General features: G+C 49.6%; 1 protein-coding gene and 1 long non-coding RNA gene across 5 annotated transcripts; one reads left to right on the forward strand and one right to left on the reverse strand.

Moving 5' to 3' along the window:
* Positions 1–483: 483 nt before the first annotated feature.
* On the forward strand, positions 484–9,826 carry LOC144310604 (uncharacterized). The gene is made up of 2 exons (XR_013376271.1): positions 484–771; positions 9,279–9,826. It is a non-coding gene; the product is annotated as an uncharacterized LOC144310604 (long non-coding RNA).
* Positions 8,697–17,170, reverse strand: CZIB (CXXC motif containing zinc binding protein). 4 transcript variants are annotated; one of them, XM_077891810.1, is made up of 8 exons: positions 17,012–17,169; positions 16,721–16,804; positions 14,526–14,582; positions 14,114–14,195; positions 13,877–13,908; positions 12,221–12,298; positions 11,451–11,516; positions 8,697–10,187 (listed from the first exon to the last, which is right to left on the reverse strand). In XM_077891810.1, the coding sequence occupies exons 1-8, from the start codon at positions 17,123–17,125 to the stop codon at positions 10,110–10,112; spliced, it is 591 nt and encodes a 196-aa protein (XP_077747936.1). In that variant the 5' UTR covers positions 17,126–17,169; the 3' UTR covers positions 8,697–10,109. The 4 variants fall into 4 exon arrangements, with proteins under 4 accessions (XP_077747936.1, XP_077747937.1, XP_077747938.1 ...); XM_077891811.1 differs by lacking the exon at positions 14,526–14,582 and having other exon boundaries at positions 17,012–17,170; XM_077891812.1 differs by lacking the exons at positions 16,721–16,804; positions 17,012–17,169 and adding an exon at positions 15,454–15,535.
* Positions 17,171–18,592: the final 1,422 nt, after the last annotated feature.

The raw sequence follows: 18,592 nt of genomic DNA on the forward strand, positions 1-18,592 counted from the left end.
CTGCACTGGTAAAGGGTATTGCTATGGATTTGGGGAGTATTATTTGGCTGTTTCAGCCAAATGACGATTTTTAATTGGTATGTATTTAATCAGTTGAATCTTGCCTGCTACCTATGGCCTAATGTACCTGTGACTACTTTGTACATTTTGCACTTGAAATCTCTGGTTTTGAGTGAACACAGCATTTTTTGTTAACAATCTATTGTTAGAATACTGCTATCACATGAAAGGAAAGGTATTTTGCCCTGTTCTGTCTTGTGTTTCGAAAAGGAAGGGGTTTTGTTTGTGTTTGGTTGTAGCTGCATTCCCGGTGGATTGCCCAGCGACTCACTGGACAGCTGGGATTTGAATTCTGGGAGAAGCCAGTCACGAACCACTTCCAATGCATCATCCCCCTTCATTCTCCTGAACAGTTCACATATTCTCAGTGGACTCCCCCATCCTTCGCTCAGTCATCATTCAGTGACTCCCCAACAGGTACCAGGTTCCCTACAGCCCTTGGTTTGATCAGAGAGTGACACCTGATCACTGCCAGCGCACGTGAACATCACGTGCCCTCTTCGAAACACCGATCAAGAAAAGGTGTTTCTTGTGCGCGTGCGCAAGTCACCCGGAAGCACTAGCGGAGGCCCCGCCCCACCAGGGTCGCTTCCTGGGCTCCGGCGCTCTGTGGTAGCCGCTTTGTGCTCCGGGCCTCGGGCCGCGGAAGGCCGTCGCACCAGGGGGTTCGTGCACCTGTGCTGGCTGAGGAAATGGTTGACAGGGCGACAGGTAAGTTCAAAAGCAAGTGTAAAACCTATGCTATGTGTGGCGCTGTTTGCTGCGTGGGTGAGTCAGATGACCGCGTCTCTGGCCAAAGCCGATGGCATCATTTCAGAGAACTTAGGACAGGAGAGGATCGTGGATGTGCAATATTTGTCATAAATAGGGCAGCCCGGGTGGCTCAGCGGTTTAGTTCCACCTTCAGTCCAGGGTGTGATCCTGGAGTCCCGGGATCGAGTCCCACGTCGGGCTCCCTGCGTGAGGCCTGCTCCTCCCTCTGCCCGTGTCTCTGCCTCTCTCTCTCTGAGTCTCTCATGAATAAATAAGTAAAATCTTAAAAAATATATATTTGTCATAAATAGTGATTACTATTTACATCCCCCCCGGACCCTCCATACCCGAGCTCGCCTGGTGTCCTGGTTCTGTCATGTCCTCCCTGCATGACCCAGAGGTCAGTTATTCCGTCTCCGGTGTGTGAGCTCCTCTCCGTAATCGAGGACAGTGCCTATGCATGGGGATGCAGCTGTGATGATGTAGGTAAGGCACCTGGCAAGCAGTTGAAGCTCAGTCCCTGTTCTCTTGCTGCTCGGAGATGTCCGTGCGGGGGCTGTTCCATTGCTTATGGAAACGCTGACCTCACTTGAAGAGCCAGTGTCCCCTAGTATGAGCTCTTGAGACCAAAGCCTTGAGGGAAACTTGCAGGGCTAAGATGTCATATTTCATGCCTATGTTTCAGGGTGAATGTGCCCTCGGGCAGTACACCCTGGGGACATGCAGTTCTTTAAAGGCATCTCTTCTGTGGTCTGCCTCTGCGTTCCGCATCCCTGTTTACACCTTGCCCACCCTTCCTCCTGGTCCTGGATACCTGCTGCGAAGGATTCTACGGTGGTACCTGGGAAGGCAAAAACACTGAAGTCTCAACCCACTTGAGGCTCATACTCAAGTCTTGCACCTTTGTAAAGCATTCAGCTGATTTGATACCCTCAACTCTGGAATGCACAGAAGTTATTTCCAGTTTATCTACAGAAGATGGATAGTTGGGGAGGTCACTTGGTAAGTGGTAGGATCAGGACAGGCTCTTTTGATTCCTTGTCCAGGGCTCTATTATGTTTCTGTTCATCTAGGCTTCCAGTAATTACATCTTTTTTTTTTTTTTTAAGACTTTATTTATTTATGAGAGACAGAGAGAGAGAGAGGCAGGCTCCCAGTGGGGAGCCTGATGCAGGACTTGATTCCAGGACCTCAGGATCATGACCTGAGCTGAAGGCAAAGGCTCAACCACTGAGCCACCCAGGTGCCCCCAGTAATTACATCTTAAACTAGCTGGCCTCCCAACTCAGGAGAACAGACTTTGCTAAATGAATCCATGCTGCTCCTGACCCTAAAGCAGCTCCCATATGGAGACTCCCATGTGAGGAGTGGGCTTTGGGAAGTTGGCAAGTTTTGTCCAGGTGGCTTTCTCTGTCCATAACTCCAGAACGAGTGTAGCACATCTCCAGATTCACAGCCATACCAGCCTCTCTGGAAATCATTTGCTTCTCATTGAGGTGCCCCCAGGACCCCCAAAGTCAGCTTTATGGATACCATGTAGCTTATGGTTTTTTTTTTTTAAAGCTTTATTGAGATATACTTCATATATTATACATTCCACTTATGTAAAATGTATCATTCAGTCATTTTAGCGTATCCACAGTTGTGCCAGCATCATTACAATGAATTTTAGAACATTTTCATACACCAAATAAACTTTATACCCATTAGAGGTCACTCTCCATTTCCCTCAGCCCCTCCTCCACCCCCAAACACTAAAAACACCAGTCTACTTTTTGTTTCTACAGTAATTTTCCTACTCTGGGCATTTCATATAAATGGAATTATATTACTGATGTAAGCCCTTTTGTAGTGGACTTGTTTCACTTAGCACAATGTTTGCAAGGTTTATCCATGTTCTAGTATATGTATCAGTACTTATTTTTTTTTTATTGCTGAATAGTGTTTCAGCATATGGATATATACCACATTTTATTTACTCATTCACCAGTTGATGGTCATTTGGGTTGCTCTACTTTTTGACTATTAATAATCCTGCTGTGAACATTCATGTATAAGTTTTTTTTTAAGATTTTTTAATTATTAGAGACAGAGAGAGAGGGGGAGACGCAGGCTCCACACAGGGAGCCCGACGCAGGACTCGATCCCAGGTCTCCAGGATCTCGCCCTTGGCTGAAGGTGGCGCTAAACTGCTACACCACCGGGGCTGCCCTGTGTATAAGGTTTTTTTTTTTTTTTTTTAATCTTTTTGTTTGTTTGTTTTAAAGAATTTATTCATAGAGACACAGAGAGAGAGGGGGGCAGAGGCACAGGCAGAGGGAGAAGCAGGCTCCATGCAGGGAGCCCGACGCAGGACTCAATCCCAGGTCTCCAGGATCACACCCCGGGCTGCAGGCAGCGCTAAACCGCTGCGCCACTGGGGCTGCCCTGTGTATAAGTTTTCGTGTGAAGATGCTTTCATGTCTTTTGGGTATAGACCTAGGAGTGGAATTGCTGAACCACGTCATTGCTCTGTTTAGTCACTTGAGGAACTGCTAGGGTGTTTTCAACAGTAGCTGCACGATTTTACATTTCCACCAGAAGAATATGAGGGTTCCAGTTTCTCCACATGCTCACCAACACTTCTCATCCATCTATCTTTTTTGCCATATAGCCATTCTGGTGGGTGTGAAGTGGTATCTTGTTGTGGTTTCTAATAGTTTATGTTTTAAGTTAGACCACATCAGACATGCTTTCCAAATCTAGTGACACCTCTCCAGTTATCTTCCTGTGACACAATGACAAAGAATGGGAGCCAGGACTTGAGGAGGTAGACATGAGACAGGTGGTGCATGGAGAAAGTGAGGGAGGTTTGGTGTTGCAGGGTCATCCCGTCCTCCATCCTTCTATTCCTAGCTTTGACTTGTGTTTTAGCCATTAAGAGGCTGGACACAGTGGGTTATTGCTGGAGATCACTGACTTGTTCCCTCCTGGCACCCATAGCTAGGGATAGCTACGAAGTTACCTTCCTTTTTTTTTTTTTTTTTTTTTTATCTTAAATAAAAATTTTATTAACTTTGTCAAATATCTTAAATAAAAATTTATTAATTTTAAATAATTTTGCCTATACCATACATAAATAATTTAAAAAAAAACTTTACACCTTTAGTAGAACTTTACACCTTTAGTAGAAAGTCAGCACGTATCGAAGTTACCTTCCTATCAGGAGGTGGAGTCTATTCATTCCTGTCTTTCTGCCTCTAGCCGCCACTTGTTCTTTCCAGTTCATTCTCTCTTCTCACTGTAGCCAGTAATTTTTCTCAAGTTTAAGCCTGATCATATCCCTGCTCAAAATTCTAAAATGGTTTTTCATTAGCTTGGGAAGAAGTCCATACCTCTCATTGTGACAGTTGAGTCCCTGATGGAGCTGACCCAGCTGATCTTTTCTTACAAGGCTTATACTTCCTCAGGGATCCCATGCTATGCTGTTGCCTCTGCTTGGGACACAATTCCCTCCCCGCCCTTTTGGCCATCTGCTCAACTTTCAGGTTTCAACTAGATATCACTTCCTCCAGAAAGCCTTCCCTCAGCCCATCCTCTGAGACTGAGTGCCCCTCCTGAATAAGCCCAAAGTGTCCCGGCAGGCTAACCTTTCCCACAGCACTTTTCAGGGTCTGCAACTTTCTCCATTGTTAGACTGTGGGCAACAAGAGGGGGCCCCAGGGCTTGTTAAATATTTGGGAACTGATTATTCCTCTGAAGCCCTGTACTGTGATTGTTTACTGGCCCAGCAAGCGTCTTGAGGGCTGAAGGCTATTGCATCCCCATGTTCAACACAGTGCCTGGCACATGAGCCATGTAATCCATGGGACAGCAAGATGATGACTGTTGCTGTAGTTAGAGGTTCTAGAGCTGAGCAGAGAGAAGGAATAGTGCTTAAATAGAATGTAGTGAAGTGCCTTCCATATACTACAGTGCTAGGTGAGTAGGAAGAGTGGTAGCAACCTGGCAAGAGCCCAGGTCTTCCAGAGGAGCTAGCTCATTGAATTGATTGCAAATTCATGTTCCTCTCTAGTTATTGTTAAAACATTGTTATTAGGATATTTCAAAAGAAAAGTTTTTAGGGGCAGCCCGGGTGGCTCAGCGTTTTAGCGCCGCCTTCCACCCAGGGTCTGATCCTGGGGACCTGGGATCAAGTCCCACGTCAGGCTCGCTGAATGGAGCCTGCTTCTCCATTCTCCCTCTGCCTGTGTCTCAGCCTCTCTCTCTCTCTCTCTCTCTGTCTCTCATTAATAAATAAAATCTTAAAAAAAAAGTTTTTAGTTTTCTCACTGATTATTAGTCTTTGACAGTTCAACCACTATGTTTGTCTGTAGTAGCGATTCTTAACTGAAGATCATAAAATTCCTTGGATTATCTAGCCCAGTAATTCCTGCCTGGATGCATCAAAACCGTAATTCTAATGTGATAAATCTGGTCTTGTGTGAGTCACATGTGAGGCCCGAGTCCTTATAATCTTTTCTTGAATACTTTCAGGGATTGGGAGCTCATGATCTATAATGTATCACATTCTACTTCTGGAACAATATTAGGAAAGTCTGTCTTATATTGAGCTAAAATCCATCTCCCTGAAACTCTACACTTGGGCTAGTTTGCCCCTATGGAGTATAATGGTCTTTGCCCTCTCCCATGCAGGAATCCTTTGGCTCTGTAAATGCAGATCATATTGTGCCCCCCACCACCACCCCAACACATCTTTCCTAGTGTTTTCTCCTGCATAAACCTCTCCTGTTCTCAGACTATACCGCACAGGAATGATCTCCAGGTTTAGTGAGTTTTGTTTGTAATTGCATTAAAGTGCAGAGGACCAAATGGGGACAGTTCACCACAGCCTGGATTGACCAATCAGGGGGAGGAGAGGGCCTGCTCTCACCCTACCTCTTGCCACTATTTCTTTTGATCTAGCCTGTGATCACTTTTTTTTTTTTAAGTTTTTTTTTGTTTTTTATTTATTTATGATAGTCACACAGAGAGAGAGAGAGAGAGAGAGGCAGAGACATAGGCAGAGGGAGAAGCAGGCTCCATGCACCGGGAGCCCGACGTGGGATTCGATCCCGGGTCTCCAGGATCGCGCCCCGGGCCAAAGGCAGGCGCTAAACCGCTGCGCCACCCAGGGATCCCACTTTTAATTCAGTCAGTTTGCAGTTGGCATAGGGTGATATTTTGTATTAATCCAAAATCTACAGGTCTTTCCTCCATGCAACTCAATCCCTATCTGCTATAAATCTAATAGGGTTTTTATAATCAATACCTGGCATTTGTGCTATCTTGTTAGATTGTATCTTTTGGTTCCAAACCGATTCTTTCTAAATAGGAAGCAGGCTCAGAACAGCCATACTTGTGAAATTAGGGCAGTTATTCACTGCTGCTTCCCAGTTTAGGGAGCAGCAACATGTAGGTAGTTGGTCATTAGAGAACAGCGGGACTGTATTTCTAACCAAGTCAGACCTGCTTCCCTTCCCTGCTGTACAGCACCCCCAACATTGTGCTGAACACGTTGCCTTCATTATCTTTAGTCCCTGCAGCAGCTCAGCTGTGAAATCAGGGTGTGGTCTGGATATATCCAGTTCATTTGAGAATGATTTTAAGTAAAATAAAATCTCTGGTCTTATCCCAGAGATTCTAATTCAGTAGGAATGAATAACATATCTTTTCCAGAAGCTTTCCCAGCGATCCAATGCACCTGTTTGTTTGGGAGTGACTGTTTCAGTTAGCAGGTTATAGTTGCTTGACTCTTGAACAAGACAGCTTGGGTTTGATTGTCTTCCTCCCTCTAGAGCTTGCTGCAGCGGAAGCCTTCAGGGAAGATGGCTGAATGAAAGTTAAGATGCACATTAAGTGTCAGGAGAGTGAAGATGTCTGGTGTTGGGAGTCCTGAGCTTTCTGAAGGCTAGGCATGCAGCCTTCTCTGGAACTCTGATGACTAACCAGGGTGAGGGCTCAGCCCAGTGTGACATGACATACAGAGGAAGGAGGGCAGCACTGTGAGATGATCAGGCTTCCTGGACAGGCAAAGATCCTGGGCACCTCTGCCCTTCTGGGAAACAACAGAAATGACCATTGTACATGAGGACACAGCTTCGTGTTCCCCAACCTTCATCTCATTATTCATTAAAAGTCAAGTGTTACAAACATGCCTGACTTAAAAAAAATGCTATTGGATAAAGATGGTACCTTTTAAACATCTGTTCAGGAATAACATAAGAGGATACTGAGGACCTCTGTGGAATGTCCAAACAAGACAGTAGGGAATTTAGGACTCAGGTGGTTTCATCTTCCACTTGTGCCCATCTCCATCAGCTTTAATGGCAGGAGACCATACATCCACTGGCAGGAGACCAGTCCTGGAGTGTGGGGCAGGGAGCTAACTCTCCTGGTGAAAAGGGGCAGGCCTCAAACATGTTACACCGTTTTGACTAATTTTTATCTAGTAACAATGTCAGAACTGAAAGTGCTCTTTAAGAGGGACAAAATGAGGTGCCAGAGGGACGGTACCTGCCCAGTGTTTATAGTGAGCCCGACACTGAGCCCTGGGTTCTTGTACTCCAACATGCTGCTGCACCAAAGCACTCAAGGTAACTAACCTTGGAATGGACTTTTGTATGCAGAATGAAACAGGGTCCCAATATCATTTAATGCATACATTTAAACAATTGCCCCAGCACCATTATTGGTGGGTTAAAAATTTCCCTACTGTTCTGCAACAGCACCTGTCATAAACCAGTTTTCATACATACAGGGGTCTATCTACTGTTCCTCTGGTCTGTTTGTCACAGTGCCAGTATGATGCTGGCTTAATTGCCATTGCTCTTTAATTACATCATGGCGTCTGGCAGAGGGAGTCTCACACCTGTGTTGCATCACAGGTTTCAGAATCAACTTATGTTCTGTTAAAAAAAAAAAAAAAAAAGTTGAGATTTTGACAAGAACTTTATAAATACATGGTTTTTTTTAAGTTTTTTTTTTAATTTTTATTTATTTAGGATAGTCATACACACACACAGAGAGAGAGAGAGAGAGAGAGGCAGAGACATAGGCAGAGGGAGAAGCAGGCTCCATGCACTGGGAGCCCGATGTGGGATTCGATCCCGGGTCTCCAGGATCACGCCCTGGGCCAAAGGCAGGCGCCAAACCGCTGCGCCACCCAGGGATCCCTATAAATACGTTTGTTGAGGATCTTTATAATATCAAGTCTTCCTATCCACCGATAGTAGTATAGGTCTCCATTTATTTAGGCTTTAACAGCTTTCAGCAGTTTAATAATTTTGTCCACTAAGGTCATGAACATTTTTGATAGATTTAAGTCCTGCTTACTTTTGGAGGTACTTTTTGTTGTTATAAATGGTACTTTTTCCTTGAATCACATTTTGCGTGTTGTCAGTGTACTGAAGTGCATTTGATTTCTGTATATTGATCTTAAATCCAACACCTATTAATAATGCTTTTGTATTTTGTAAGTGGAAAATCATAATCTGTGAAAATGAGTTGTTTCTTCAATACTTTCCCCTTAACTTTTTGTTGTTGTCTTAGCACACTGGACAGGACCTCAAGCATAAGGAAGAGTAGTAGTGATCAGCGGTATTCTCCGCTCACCCGACCTCGAATGGAATACTTCACGCATTTCATTTGCTCTATATTCTCTACAGATCTACTTTGTGATGTGAGGGTAGTTCCTTTCTATTCTTAGTCTCAGAGTTTCTATAGTTGGTTTTATTGTTGAATGGATACTAAATTTTACTGAACACTTATTCTGCATCTGCTGACATAATCTAATTTTCCTTTAATCTGTTAGTGATTATTTGGGTTCTTCTACCTCCTGAAAAATAAGAAAATAATCTAAAATATAAAGAAAACCTTGAGATCCTTTTATTATTTGTCTTTGTGAGCTTCACACACACTGGCTATTACAGAGACTAAAACACAGAAAGGCTGCTTCTCAGGCTGCTTCCACTGATTTGTTTTCAGGCTAAGCAGCAGATTGGACCCTGTGGGTGATAGAACCTTATAGACCTGGTGGCAGAGGGAGGGCCACAGCAGCTCTGCTATGTCAGATGCAGAAAAGAGCATGTGCAGGGGCCAGGAACACAGTGAGCATAGAGGGAACACGATGGAGATGCCAGACTGGAGAACAGACAAGGTAGGCATCTCTTTACCACTGTGGACACAGCCAGCTTTACCTGAAATCTGAGGTAGTGCCCCTTCCTAGTCCCCGCCACAACCAGTGTGGAAATGGGCAGATCATTTCCCAGTGGGCCTCCCAGAAAATTAAGGTAATAATTTTTACTTCCAAAGAATTCTGGCTCCAGCAGAACACTGGAATAGTAAGGTCTCTCACAAGTTTTCCAAAAGATGGGTTCACCAGCGTGAAGGCATGAGCATGCCCTCAGGATCTAATCGTATACCAAACAACTCTTTCCACTCTGCAGGGGACCCTCAGACCCAGGGAACCAGGCCCACAAGACACACAGAGCCACGACTCCGGTCTTCAGACGTCCACAGGGCTGTCCAGGGGTAGAACATGAAAGCATAACCACAAAGTGACCAAGCAGGACCAGCAGGAGGAACTCCAGGGAACATAAAGGCTGACTTAGCAGAAGGAAGAGCTTTCATATGGACTCCTCTGATGGGAAGAGGACTGCCCCTCTCAGCAAGTAGACGGACTTGATGAAGGTCCAGTAGGAATTTCAGAGCAGATTCATACCAGGACTGGACTGCCAACTCTAAAGTCCCTGCTGGCCCTGGAATATGAAGTGACATCAGCTAAAAATGCCTGGGCTTACTTGGGAGAGAAGGTGGTCAATGTAGTGTTTTGGCTTAGGACCATGGGGCTCATAGAATCATTCCACAGGCCCAACTGCCCTTAGCACCATTGGCCTTGACACCTTAGGTCCTTTGGATTGACCTACCCACTCCCCAAGGGCTGGAGCCCTTAGAAGCTATGCACTCCCGCATATTTTACAAATTGGATCTTAAACTGTGGGAACGTGCCAGGAAGCAATCCGAGACTTCCAACATGAATTATTATTTGTGGAGGAGTTGCTGTCCTTCTGCCTGACTCTGCCTTCATGCAGCAGTGCAGCACAAACAGGGGCTTTATTAGTGGGCTTGGGGGGCTGTGACAGAGCCCAGCATGCAGGCTGTGAGGGCCTGGACAGCTCCTGGGAGACAAGGGACAAGGGGCCTAGCCTCAATGGCTCTGCTGCTTGGGGCATGTTGTCCCTTCTCAGTTCTTAGAGGCAAGTGTGCAGGAAGAAGGTTCAGCACTTCACAAACTGGTGGGTGACCTCGTAGATGCCCACAGATTCCTGAGCCTTTTCGTCATAGTCCGTCCAGTCCTGTGGGGAAAAAAAGGCGGTTGTCAGCCTCGAGATGGCTTAGGACAGTGTGGACAAGGGCACTGTGGGACTTTAAAGGGCCAGTTCAGGCTCTTACTGAGATACTCATGAATATGTATGTCCCAGAACAGAGCTAGAGCGCATTCTGAGCAAGTCACTTCTCAGAGCCTCCGTTCTGTCTTCTATTTAAAGAAGGGACAGGGACACCTAGAGGGTCATTGGTGGAGCGTCTGCCCTTGGTGCAGGGTGTGATCCCGGGTCTGAGAATCGAGTCCCGTGTCGGGCTCTCCACAGGGAACCTGCTTCTCCCTCTGCCTGTGCCTCTGCCTGTGTGTGTCTCAAATAAATAAAATCTTTTAAAAAATTAAAAAGGGGGATCCCTGGGTGGCTCAGCAGTTTAGCGCCGCCTTCAGTCCAGGGCCTGATCCTGGAGACCTGGGATTGAGTCCTGTGTCAGGCTCCCTGCATGGAGCCTGCTTCTCTCTCTGCCTGTGTCTCTGCCTCTCTCTCTCTCCCCCTCTCCCTCTGTGTGTGTGCGTGTATGTGTGTGTGTGTCTCATGAATAAATAAATAAAATCTTAAAAAAAAAAAGGGACAACAGACTTCATGTTGAATGTCAAAAGCAGCATATGAGGGAACCCATGTAAAAGTATTTAACATAGTGCCAAGCCATGTAAGAGTTCAGTAAATTCCACTTGTCATTAGGTGCTATGCAAACTGAAGGAGGCTTCTGTCCTCCTTCTGAAGTCTCATCACAAGGCTTATGTAAGGCAGTAACCTGTCCAGTAATACAGATGATTTTCATTATTCATGGTAGTTTTATGCTGCAAAATCACCACAAATACTGAATTAGTAATCAGTGAACCACTGCTTCCAGGGGAAATACAGGGTTAGGTAATCTTGGAAACCTCTGATGACATTTTCAACCAATCAATATATAATCTTATTTTGGGTAGGTTTCTGTTTAAAAACACCTTATAGGTAATTGATTCATTAATATTGAACTCCTAGCCAACAGCACTATGACTCATAGCTAAAGAAAGCTTATCTAACATGCATGTTCTCCATTAGGCATATCCCAGACTTCTTGCTTGTGGGACACTAGATAGCACCTTTAGCACTACACTTAGGGCCATTTAAACACCAAAATCACCAACAAAAAACAAAACAAAACAAAAAAAATGTGGAGTCATCTTTGTTCGCTGAAATGGTAATTCCCACCAGGTACCCAATAGTGTCCTGCAAGGCCCCCACGTCCTGTACCTTCTCCTGCAGATTAATATCGCTGAAGACTGTCCCCGATTCCACACCCTCAGCAGCAAACCCCGCCTGTTGGTGACAGGAAGACAGCAGTTAGTCTGGAGGAAAGGAGGCACTGGTCCAGCATGTGAGGGCTGGCCAGGGAACAGGCTCTTCTCACACCACCTTTAAGATGGGAGGACAGAGGTGCAGTGCGAGCACCTGTTCTAGAGTAACTACTGCACTTCCCAGTCCTGGCAGCTCTCCCAGGACTGAAGTGGTTCCTTGAAACTACAGCCCCGGACCAGAAGCAGGAGGGGTAGACACCTTTCTGTTACCCCTGTGTTCCTGAAAGACTCTGGGCATGTCATTCTCCTCTCTGGACCTTAGTTTTCTTGTTTAGGAAACAGGGATGAGAATATGGACTTGTCTATCTGCTTCACAGGTTTGTCATGAGGTGAAAATAAAGTGGGAGGAGTACTGGTTCTGGAGTCAGATAGACCTGGGTTCAAATGACAGTTCCAGTGCTTACTGTCACCTTGGGCAAGTGGCAAAAATCTCTGAACTTCTTTCCTTGTCTTAAAAATAGGATGAATAACTTCACAGGGTTACATGAGGATTAAATGAATATGTAAACGTGACCAGCACAGTGCCCAACATATAGTAGACACTAATAAATAACAATTATTATCCTTAGAAGTCCTAGTCCATGGTCTCTGGATGAAGCAAAGTTATGCTGTTACTTCCTACATGCCCTCCCCAAAGACACAGGTACCCCAAGAAGACAGACACACCTGGGGCTGGAAATCAATTGGTTCAAGGCCTCGGCACTCAAACTCCACAATTGTCTTGAACTTCTCATTGTCTTCAGCCTAGAAAGGAAGTGTGTTAAGGGGGCAGGTCCAACTGGGCCCTTGGGAAGACCTCATTCCCCTATCCTTCCTGTAAGCCCAGAATGAGACTTGGGGGCAACTCCTCCCCTTCTGGAAGAAGACTGCATTGGGCACCTGCTCCTCATAAGACCTTCTTGGACATAGTTGCTACAGAAGAAAGACTGAGTTGTGGAGTCAGCCTGCCTGGATATGAGCTCAGACAGGCCTGCTTCTTTTCCCAACTGGGCCTAAGATTATCAGATTGGGCTGAGGGAAACCACTACAGGTTTGCTGTGAAAATCTGAACTATGTAAAGTGCCAGACACTGTGCCCAAATGGTAGATAAAAATTATCAAAATAAAAAATATGAGGGATCCCTGGGTGGTGCAGCGGTTTAGCGCCTGCCTTTGGCCCAGGGCGCGATCCTGGAGACCCGGGATCAAATCCCACGTCGGGCTCCCGGGGCATGGAGCCTGCTTCTCCCTCTGCCTGTGTCTCTGCCCTCCCCCCCCCTCTCTGTGTGACTATCATAAAAAAAAAAAAAATATGAACAAGAATGTTAGGCTATAAAGTATCCAAATCTTCCAAACCTCTGCCATACTATGAGGCAGGAGGCTGAATTAAAAGCCTTTGAAATGGGGTTTTCATGTGGAAGAGGTGCCTCTTGAAGGGGCTAGTATAGTGAGGAAATTCATGCCTAAGTGACCCATGGGCTCTGAGATGCCATTCAGTCTCATTCTGTCATTCCCTGTAAAATCATTTCTACACACCAACCATGTGCCTGGCACTGATGAGGCACTCTGTTGGCCCTAGTTTGCTTTTTGTTAACTGGTGTTTCATCCACTATATATCATTTACTTGAAAACACTCACAACTTCTCCCTTTAACTTCCAGACAAAACTGAAAATTTGGCATAAGTCAAACATGTTTCAAAAATACTAAGTAAGGGGGCATCTGGGTGACTCAGTTAAGTGTCTGATTTTAGCTCAGGTCCTGATCTTGGGGTCCTGGGACTCAGCCCGTTCGGCTCTGTGTTCAGCGGGCAGCCTGCTTCTCCTTCTGCTCCTCCTTTTGCCCCTCCCCCTGCCCATACTCTGTCTTATATAAATAAATAAAATTTTAAATTAAGGAATAGGTGAATACAAGTAACTACCCTTTAAACAGAGAGACTCAAAGTACACCCTCCCTCTGTTGTCTTTGAACTAATTTGTTACACAGTAACATATAACTAGCTAATAACATCAACATCCAGGGTGCCAGAGATGGCTCCCCAATCCTCTGTGTAGACAAGCAAGTGCTTTCAGTGATGGAAACTGAGTGGCCAGGTTGGGCCAGAGGTTCCCTGAGCTCCCATAGCCCAGTGCTTATTAGAGAGGCACTGCAATAGCCTTATTTATGACTCTTCTGCCTTAAAAGCCAGTACATGGTGAGTGACTGATAGGAGTGAGTGAACAAGTAAGAATATGAGTGCCCCATGGCACGTCACTCTGGTGCAGAAAAAAACTCTGGAATCCAGGCTTCCCAGTTCCTAGCTTAGATTTAAATGCACCCTACCTACCACCACAGCAGGAAACTTACATTGTAAGATTTGATGGTGCTGCTCAAAATCTCTGAAACATCAAAGAGAAGACAAAGTTGACTTGAGTCCCTACTTGCCCCCATCCTGGTGCCCAGATGTGGCTCTGGGAGAGTCGGCTGCCACGGCCTGGGCACCTCAGGCCTAGGTCCACCCACAGTCACACGAGCCTGCTTTTGGTCCAGTACCAGGAAGATGTGGCCCAGCTGGCAGAGCTCAAGATTCGTGGCCCGACCTACCGATGGAGTTTTCCCTCGCACATAGTTTGCACTTCTGGACCATGGAGGCGCTGCCACGACCTCCCTTCAGTGCCACAGTGTCCTGGCAAGGGTAAACAGAAGCTGTCACCACACATTCATTAGACAAGATCCCATCTACCACTTAGACAGTTGAAGAGACCAAGACTCTGACAGGGAGTGCCATCTGCCAGGATAAGAATCCTGGGGAGCTCCTTGAGACTGAAAAAAGGATTCCCCTTGATTTTGAACTCTGCCTCACATTCCAAAGAAGCCTGTTCCAGGGCTGCCCTTCCAAACCACAGAAAACATGGTCCAAAGACCTGAGAGATTAGGGTCACAAGTTCCCTCCCCAGATCCCTGCCTAGAGGCCTAAGTGTTTGTGTGCAGCTATCGGGGTAGGGGAAGCAGTTACCATCAGCCGAATATACTGCCACTTCTCTGAAATCTCACCACAGTTGCCACATTTCATCTTGAGGGAGGAAAAAGAGGGATTAGTAAAGTAGTTGGCTCAGGTGGGCAGACAAGGAAACAGCAAGAAAAGTGTGACGTAGGCAGGGTCAAACTACCTTCTTATCCAGTTTCACCTCCTCTTTACTACCAGCCCCAAGAACACATCTGGATTTCTCTCTGGGCACAGAACAGGTCACGTGTTTCTCCTGCAGGCTTGCCCACCCTCCTCTAAGAAGTACCCGGTCTGGCTGGACATCGAGGGCTCAGGAAGGGCAGAAATGCTCTCAACAGCGCCCACCCCCACCCCTCGTTGGGCCTGGGGCTTCCCTTGTAGGTTCCCAGTAGAAGTATTCATCACTGTTGTTACTCCACTTCTGTCTCCTTCGCTAGACTCTGCTTTCTGAAGCGGAAGAACATGAATTCCTCAAATAAGCCCTGGGACTCGAGCTTCAAAGTATTTGGTAGTAAAGGTGTCTAGAAAGCTTCCTAAAAGGGACAGAGCTTTCGCTGGGGTTTAGACGAGGAGCGACACAGAGCAGAAGCTACGAGATCTGGGAGAGCTAAGGGCCTCAGCCTGCTCTGCACGAGGGGCCTCCGTAGACCAGATTCGCCGGTACCGGGAGGGGAGAACAACATGAAGACGATTTCACGAGAAATAAAGCCCAATGTACAAGCGAAACACAAGGTGCAATTCCTCTCTTTACTAAAGAATCCCAAGACCCCTTCTTGTAAACCAAAGTAGCCTTTCGTTTAGTGTTTCCGTAACATGAAATATTTCACGGAGGAAAAATTACAAAGGGAATTCCGAGCCCTTGCCAATTAAGAATTAACCAATACATTCTGAAAAATGAACAAATTCTAGTCGGGAAAACAACATTTAAGGGTAATACATTTCCAATCTTGCCAAGACGCAGATCCTCGTAAGCCGACCTGGACACGGGAAAGCTCTCCCGGCGCCACCCGCTGGCGCCCCGCCCCTTCCGGAGTCGCTCCCCCACCCGGAACCTCGCGGCGCCGCGGCCTCCCAGGCCCCTCCCTTCTCCCGCCCAGGGCCCCGCCCCTTCCGGAGTCGCTCCCCCACCCGGAACCTCGCGGCGCCGCGGCCTCCCAGGCCCCTCCCTTCTCCCGCCCAGGGCCCCGCCCCTTCCGGAGTCGCTCCCCCACCCGGAACCTCGCGGCGCCGCGGCCTCCCAGGTCCCTCCCTTCTCCCCGCCCCTGGCGCCCCGCCCCTTCCGGAGTCGCTTCCCCACCCGAAACCTCGCGGCGCTGCGGCCTCCCAGGCCCCTCCCTTCTCCCGCCCAGGGCCCCGCCCCTCCCGGAGTCGCTCCCCCACCCGGAACCTCGCGGCGCCGCGGCCTCCCAGGCCCCTCCCTTCTCCCGCCCACGGCCCCGCCCCTCCCGGAGTCGCTCCCCCACCCGGAACCTCGCGGCGCCGCGGCCTCCCAGGCCCCTCCCTTCTCCCGCCCAGGGCCCCGCCCCTCCCGGAGTCGCTCCCCCACCCGGAACCTCGCGGCGCCGCGGCCTCCCAGGTCCCTCCCTTCTCCCCGCCCCTGGCGCCCCGCCCCTTCCGGAGTCGCTTCCCCACCCGGAACCTCGCGGCGCCGCGGCCTCCCAGGCCCCTCCCTTCTCCCGTCCAGGGCCCCCCCCCTTCCGGAGTCGCTCCCCCACTCGGAACCTCGCGGCGCTGCGGCTTCCCAGGCCCCTCCCTTCTCCCGCCCAGGGCCCCGCCCCTCCCGGAGTCGCTCCCCCACCCGAAACCTCGCGGCGCCGCGGCCTCCCAGGCCCCTCCCTTCTCCCGTCCAGGGCCCCGCCCCTCCCGGAGTCGCTTCCCCACCCGAAACCTCGCGGCGCCGCGGCCTCCCAGGCCCCTCCCTTCTCCCGTCCAGGGCCCCGCCCCTCCCGGAGTCGCTCCCCCACCCGGAACCTCGCGGCGCCGCGGCCTCCCAGGCCCCTCCCTTCTCCCGCCCAGGGCCCCGCCCCTCCCGGAGTCGCTCCCCCACCCGAAACCTCGCGGCGCCGCGGCCTCCCAGGCCCCTCCCTTCTCCCGTCCAGGGCCCCGCCCCTTCCGGAGTCGCTCCCCCACTCGGAACCTCGCGGCGCTGCGGCCTCCCAGGCCCCTCCCTTCTCCCGCCCAGGGCCCCGCCCCTCCAGCCGCACCTTGAGGAACCACCGGAAGTCCTCGCCCAAGGGGCGGAGGTTGGTGACATTCTCCAGCGTGGCTTTGAGCTGCAGCGCAATTTTCTGTGGAGAGGGGGTGGCCGGAGAAAGGGCATCAACCGCGCCTGCGCAGCCTACCTTGCCCCAGCCCCGCCCCTCCCAGTACGAGCTCTGCCTCCCTGCTCCTTCCCAGCACAAGCCCGCTCCTCTCATTCCCTCCTGGCACGAACTCCCGCCGCCCAGGTCCTCGCCACCTCCCTGTCCCTGCCTCGGCGGCAGCCTCCGCCTCACCCCCATAGTGGCGTGGCTCGGCTCGGCCCGACTCGGCCTGGCGACAGCGGCGGCCGCTGCTTTCCGGCCTGTCGTAAACGGTAGGCGCCGCCGGCGTACCGTGCGGGTGCGCATCTCCGGCGTGCGCCGAGGGGGCGGGGCCTCCACCCCTGGCAGCTGCCTCCCGCGTGGGCCGGTGTTGTCTCCTTCCCTCCTCTAAGGGGACCGGCGGGGTCTCGTGAGTCCACGATTAGCCTGCGCTCAGAGCCGCCGAACCTGCTTCCGGGTGTTTGCTGAACGCCGGTGTCCTGGCGGCACCATGCTAGTCTGAGGGATCGCGTAGCAAACACGACGTCCCTGCGCGAAGCCTCTGCCAGGGCTTTTCCTGCCCCTCAGTTCTGTCTGCTGGCCCTTCCCTCTGTCTCTGCCCCCAACAGCCGCGCGGCCCCTCAGACGGCGTGGGTTCCCCTGCCCGCGGCCAGCTTCGCAGGCTGGGGGATGGGCGCTCCTCTGAACCGCCCGCCCTCTTTCCTTCGGGGGGTGCCCGTGACCGTGTCTCCGCCGCGGCCCCGTCGCCGGGTGGTCCCTGGGCGCCTGGTGTATGCTGTGCACGAGCTGAACCTGGGCTCTGTGCCCCCGTCCAGGGCACTTGAGGCCGCGGAAGCCCGCAGCTCACGGGCGCCGCTCCGCCTTTGGGGTTCTCCCTCTGGTCCTGTCCTCTTCACCACTGCCTTGGCTGCCTACGCACTACGTATAGAGGGGGCACCTGGACTTAGGAACCCTGAAGTCTCTGGTCCCAGATCTGGCCCCGAGTTCCACACCGTCGCCTTTGAAGGGGGCGGATGGTGTGTAGGGGCCGGGGCGGGGGGCGGCAGGACGCTGGCCTAGGAGTCAGGGCTGGGACGTGTCCCAAGCTGGCCTACCTAAGGGTGGGAGCTTACCCTGGTCACCTCCCCTCAAGTCAGACTCCCCAAGCCCAGCGCCTTCCTTTCAGTGCCCGCAAACTGGTCAAACAGCAGTTTGCCTAAGCAGTGCAATTTAGCAGCAAGAAGTTCCTGCAGATCTTCCTGCTGGACAAGTTCCCAGACTATCCATACAGCTGGTCTCGGTTCCTAATGACTTCTGGTATTCGGATTTTAACATTTAGTTATTTGAGAGAGCGAGACACAGTGTGTGCTTGTGAGCATGAGGAGGGGAGGGGCACAGGGAGAGGGAGGAGACTCGCGCCCCCAGCTCCATCCCAGGACCCAGAGGTCTTGACCAGACTGAAGGCAGACCCTTCATCCACTGAGCCATGCAGCCGCCAGTATTCTGATTTTAAAATGGATTATTAGAAACCTCTGAGACCAGGCATTTTAGCTTACATTATAATAAACCAAAATGTTTTCCTCCATACTGAAATACGTACAGATGTATCTTTAAAAGAGGATTAAAAAAAAAAAAAAACCCAACCTCAATTATCTCAACAAACGTGGAGGGAGAAATTCCCTTTCACACCTAAAAATTTTGCAATACTTCATTAATGTAAAATATCCAGTGTTCAAATTTCCTTAATGATGGCGATTTTGTTTTTTGAATCATGAAATCATGAACCAAAATAGG

This window comes from Canis aureus, chromosome 3, assembly GCF_053574225.1.
Source record: "Canis aureus isolate CA01 chromosome 3, VMU_Caureus_v.1.0, whole genome shotgun sequence".
NCBI classification, from domain to species: Eukaryota; Metazoa; Chordata; class Mammalia; order Carnivora; family Canidae; genus Canis; species Canis aureus.